Below are 6,000 nucleotides of genomic sequence, written 5' to 3' on the forward strand. Positions count from 1 at the left end.
TATATAGCCTCCACATTAACTCTGTACCGTAACACCCTGTATATAGCCTACACATTGACTCTGTACCTAGGATAGGATAAGTAATCCTTCTCACCCCCCCCCCCTTTAAGATTTAGATGCACTATTGTAAAGTGACTGTTCCACTGGATGTCATAAGGTGAATGCACCAATTTGTAAGTCGCTCTGGATAAGAGCGTCTGCTAAATGACTTAAATGTAAATGTAAATGTACCGGTACCCCCTCTATATAGCCTCCACATTGACTTTGTACCATAATACCCTGTATATAGCCTCCACATTGACTCTGTACCATAATACCCTGTATATAGCCTCCACATTGACTCTGTACCGTAATACCCTGTATATAGCATCCACATTGACTCTGTACCATAATACCCTGTATATAGCCTCCACATTGACTCTGTACCGTAATACCCTGTATATAGCATCCACATTGACTCTGTACCGGTACCCCCTGTATATAGCCTCCATATTGACTCTGTACCGGTACCCCCTGTATATAGCCTCCACATTGACTCTGTACCATAATACCCTGTATATAGCCTCCACATTGACTCTGTACCGTAATACCCTGTATATAGCATCCACATTGACTCTGTACCGGTACCCCCTCTATATAGCCTCCACATTGACTCTGTACCGTAACACCCTGTATATAGCCTCCACATTAACTCTGTACCGGTACCCCCTGTATATAGCCTCACTATTGTTATTTACTGCTGCTCTTAAATGATTTGTTAATTTTATTTGATCTATTTTTTACTTCTTAAAGCGTTGTTGGTGAAGGGCTTGTCAGTAAACATTTCACTGTGAGGTGAAACACCTGTTGTGTACACCTGTCTTCTATTTGATTTGAGATGGTGAGGGAATAAGAAGTACGGTCGAGCGATCTAGTCTCTGTGTGAGAGAGATGGTGAAGGAAGCAGTGTGATGTCCAGCTACAGTGTCTACCAATATGAAGCCGGTTTATTAATGACATCAGCCTCTCTCTGCCAGGATCACCTGTCAATCAAAGAAAGAGACACACTGATTTCTGGATCCATAAGGAAATGAGGTTGCAGATAATTATTTTTGCTGTTTGATTGACTGGGCAGTTAGTCTCCTGCATATGGATCACTGACATGTAATCAATGTAGCAGGTGGTTCAAGTTTCAAGCTTCAATGTCACGTGCTCAAGTAAAGAGAAATGCCTTTTTTTCCAGCTCCAAACCTTACAAGCAGAGAGAACAGTCTATGGCATGGGGGGGCTGGAGTCTTTCACGATTTCCCAGGCCTTCCTTTTATACCGCCTGGTATAGAGGTCCTGGATGGCAGGGAGCCTGGCCCCAGTGATGTACTGGGCTGTCCACACCACCCTCTGGTATAGAGGTCCTGGATGACAGGGAGCCTGGCCCCAGTGATGTACTGGGCTGTCCACACTACCCTCTGGTATAGAGGTCCTGGATGGCTGGGAGCTCGGCCCCAGTGATGTACTGGGCTGTCCACACCACCCTCTGGTATAGAGGTCCTGGATGGCTGGGAGCTCGGCCCCAGTGATGTACTGGGCTGTCCACACCACCCTCTGGTATAGAGGTTCTGGATGGCAGGGAGCTGGGCCCCAGTGATGTACTAGGCTGTCCTCACCACCCTCTGATATATAGGTCCTGGATGGCAGGGAGCTGGGCCCCAGTGATGTACTTGGCTGTCCTCACCACCCTCTGTAGCGCCATACAGTGCTGTTGCCATACCAAGCAGTGATGCACACTGTCAAGATGCTCTCAATGGTACAACTGTAGAACTTTTTGAAAGGATCCATGTCAAACCTTTTCAACCTCCTGAGGGGGAAGAGGCGTCTGTCGATCCTTCTTCATGACTGTGCACGTGTGTGTGGACCATTTTAAATCCTTTGTGATTTTGACACCAAAGAACTTGGAGTTCTCGAACCGGCTCCACTGCAGCCCCGTTGATGTGGATGGGGCTTGGTTGCCCTCTCCATTTTCCTATAGTCCACGATCAGCTCCTTGGTCTTACTGACATTAAGGGAGAGGTTGTTGTCCTGCCACTGACCTCCTCCATTTAAGCTGTCTCATCGTCACTGTTAGTCAGGCCTACCACCGTCGTTTCCTCAGCAAACTTGATGATGGTGTTGGAGTCATGCGCGGCCATGCAGTTGTGGGTGAACAGGGAGTACAGGAGGGGACTAAGCACACACCCCTGTGGGGCCCCCTAGGCCCGTCGGTGAACAGGGAGTACAGGAGGGGACTAAGCACACACCCCTGTGGGGCTCCCTAGGCCCGTCGGTGAACAGGGAGTACAGGAGGGGACTAAGCACACACCCCTGTGGGGCCCCCTAGGCCCTTCGGGAAATCCAGGATCTAGTTGCCGATGGAGGTGTTCAGTCCCAGGGTCCTCAACTTGGTGACGAGCTTGGAGGGGATAATGGTGGTGAGCTGTAGTCAATGAATAGTATTCTCACATAGGTATCTGATTTACCGAATGGGGGACGAGGGAGGGCCTCGTACGCTTGCTTGTGGGTAGAGTAGCAGTAGTCTAGGACTTTGTCCCTGTGTTGTTGGAAGTTGTTGGACGTTTGAGAGGTGGAGGTGTGTTTACCACAGGGTATCAAGACGTTGTGTGATGTGGTGCCGTAGAAATAACTGGGAGGAGTACTGTACTGTATTCATTTCCTTCCTGTGTAAACCTTTACTTTGTCTTCCCGAACCCTATCAGTAGTTTTACTCAGCACTGGTTTTCATAAGTATAGGAAACGTATACCACAATCAGCACTGGTTTTCATAAAGTATAGGAAACGTATACCACACTCAGCACTGGTTTTCATAAAGTACAGGAAACGTATACCACACTCAGCACTGGTTTTCATAAAGTATAGGAAACATATACCACACTCAGCACTGGTTTTTGTAAAGTTTAGGAAACATATACCACACTCAGCACTGGTTTTTGTAAAGTTTAGGAAACATATACCACACTCAGAACTGGTTTTTGTAAAGTATAGGAAACGTATACCACACTCAGCACTGGTTTTTGTAAAGTTTAGGAAACATATACCACACTCAGAACTGGTTTTTGTAAAGTATAGGAAACGTATACCACACTCAGCACTGGTTTTTGTAAAGTATTGGAAACGTATACCACACTCAGCACTGGTTTTCGTAAAGTATAGGAAACGTATACCACACTCAGCACAGGTTTTTGTAAAGTTTAGGATATGCATTCCACACTCGTTTACTTTATGTTTGATGGACCACAGTATTAACCTAAATTCTTAGTTTTTAAGAAAATGGAGAAAGAAAATGTAACACGTCTCTTTTCCTGTTTTTCAGAACCATTCGGCATCGATGACCGAGGTCACATGACTAGCGGGGACCGAGGGGGGTCAACACCGGGTCACCTTTGCGTCTCCTCAACACAACTTCTAGGCACAATTATGTTTTGTACTGTGTCATACTACTACTGTAACAAACAAAAAAAGGACAGTATTCTGGTGTATGTAACTAGTTAGAGGCCGATGATTTGTACATTTTGTATAAGGGAGTACGTGCTGTAGCTTACCCTAACCCTGAAGATGTTACTACTGTAGGTCTGAACTAGGGTTGCAAAAGTCGCGTAACTTTCCAAAAATATCCAGGTTTTCCACAATAGAAGATTCCCGGAATCGGTGTGTGAATTAGCAGGAAATCCAGGAACCCTTCTACTGGGATTTCTGGAAAGTCTGGGCATGCTGGGAAAATTATCGGAATGTTTCACCCCTAGTCTGATTTGTGTCAGGACTTCCTCCTCTCTCTCTCTCTCTCTCTCTCTCTCTCTCTCTCTCTCTCTCTCTCTCTCTCTCTCTCTCTCTCTCTCTCATCATGTTTTACATTGTGTCAGGACTTACTTACGCATTCATTCCTCCTCTCTATAGTCATGTTTTATATCACAAAGGAAATATAATATACGGTATACAGTCTATCTAATGTTATTGAAATATTGATGTCGTTCTGTGGTATTTGTACAAATTCCTCACTCTATTCTGTTAGTCTGTACATTTATTGACTAAATTCTTATTTTGTATTATTATTTGTTATCTCTGTATAAAACATTTGGACCGATTTGTTTTGTTTTCTTTTATATACATATATACATGTATTTATTTATTGCCTGCTGATTTTTTTCAGGAATGTATTTGTTATTCGTGTTGTTTAGGGGAAAACAACATCCCATTGGACTATGACACAGTGTGGTATTATTGTGTTTTGTCTTCTCCATCCAGAAACTGCCATTCTCTCAGCATGGAAGTACACAGTTGAACTATTTGAATAAATATTCCCGATTTGTATAGTCTTTCTTTAAAAAAATAAATAATAATAATTTCTTTTGAAATGCTGCATATATTTTTTTCTTGATTTGTCCAAATAATAAATAGTTAGCAGAGTATCTATTGTGTGGGCTTTTTATTCATTTCAACAAAAGTCTTTGCTGGCCCTGGTGGTATTGAGTGTAGATTTAGCAGTCGTAATTAAATCAAATTGTGTGGGCTGCATTTCCAAGGCTTATTCTGTAGGTGATAATACAATTTGACTTCGACAAGAAATAAGTAATCTTCCACCTGTGTTAAGTCGTCACCAGAATATTGGCGCTCTGTGAGAAGGGGAATACTGAATATATTAAACTGAAATGTGTCTTCCGTATTTATTCCAACCCGTCATCGACACGCGGGGAGCAGTTGTTGGGGGTTAACTGCCTTGCTCAAGGACAGAAAGGCAGATTTTTCCACCTTGACGGCTCGGTGATTCGAATCAACGACCTGGCCCAAAGCTTTTAAACACTAGGCTAACTACCACCCATAGAGCGGCTACCTGCCACCCATAGAGTGGCTTCCTACCACCCATAGAGTGGCTACCTACCACCCATAGAGTGGCAACCGGGGACCCATAGAGTGGCTACCTACCACCCATAGAGTGGCTACCTGCCACCCATAGAGTGGCTACCGGCGACCCATAGAGTGGCAACCGGCGACCCATAGAGTGGCTACCTACCACCCATAGAGTGGCTACCTGACACCCATAGAGTGGCTACCTACCACCCATAGAGTGGCAACCGGCGACCCATAGAGTGGCAACCTACCACCCATAGAGTGGCAACCGGTGACCCATAGAGTGGCTACCTACCACCCATAGAGTGGCTACCTGCCACCCATAGAGTGGCTAAAGGCCACCCATAGAGTGGCTACCTGCCACCCATAGAGTGGCTACCTACCACCCATAGAGTGGCTACCTACCACCTATAGAGTGGCAACCGGCGACCCATAGAGTGGCAACCTACCACCCATAGAGTGGCAACCGGTGGTCCTGTGTAGCTCAGTTGGTAGAGCATGGCGCTTGTAACGCCAGGGTAGTGGGTTCGATCCCCGGGACCACCCATACGTGGAATGTATGCACGCATGACTGTAAGTTGCTTTGGATAAAAGCGTCTGCTAAATGGCATATATATATAGAGTGGCAACCGGCGACCCATAGAGTGGCTACCTACCACCCATAGAGTGGCTACCTACCACCCATAGAGTGGCTACCTACCAGCAATAGTGGCTACCTGCCACCCATAGAGTGGCTACCTACCACCCATAGAGTGGCTACCTACCACCCATGTGATTAAATTATATCTTTAAAAACCAAAGTTATCAGAACTCCCGTCATTACAACAAACGTTGATCTTCAAGAATTGGAAATATCAAATCAAATTGTATTTCTCACCTGCGCAGAATACAACAGGTGTAGTAGATCTCACAGTGAAATGCTGAATACAACAGGTGTAGTAGACCTTACAGTGAAATGCTGAATACAACAGGTGTAGTAGACCTCACAGTGTAATGCTGAATACAACAGGTGTAGTAGACCTTACAGTGAAATGTTGAATACAACAGGTGTAGTAGACCTTACAGTGAAATGCTGAATACAACAGGTGTAGTAGACCTCACAGTGAAATGCTGAATACAACAGGT

The 6,000-nt window shown here is 45.0% G+C and overlaps 1 protein-coding gene across 1 annotated transcript in view; it reads left to right on the forward strand.

The window, feature by feature from the left end:
• LOC124000353 (phospholipid phosphatase-related protein type 1) overlaps positions 1–4,436 on the forward strand; it is a 149,503-nt gene extending 145,067 nt beyond the window's left edge. The window contains exon 8 of the mRNA XM_046306652.1: positions 3,344–4,436. Within this exon, the coding sequence (XP_046162608.1) occupies positions 3,344–3,376 (33 nt within the window). The 3' untranslated portion in view covers positions 3,377–4,436. The remainder of the gene's footprint in view (positions 1–3,343) is intronic.
• The last annotated feature ends 1,564 nt before the right edge of the window (positions 4,437–6,000 follow it).

Source organism: Oncorhynchus gorbuscha, linkage group LG16 (genome assembly GCF_021184085.1).
Source record: "Oncorhynchus gorbuscha isolate QuinsamMale2020 ecotype Even-year linkage group LG16, OgorEven_v1.0, whole genome shotgun sequence".
Lineage (NCBI taxonomy): Eukaryota > Metazoa > Chordata > Actinopteri > Salmoniformes > Salmonidae > Oncorhynchus > Oncorhynchus gorbuscha.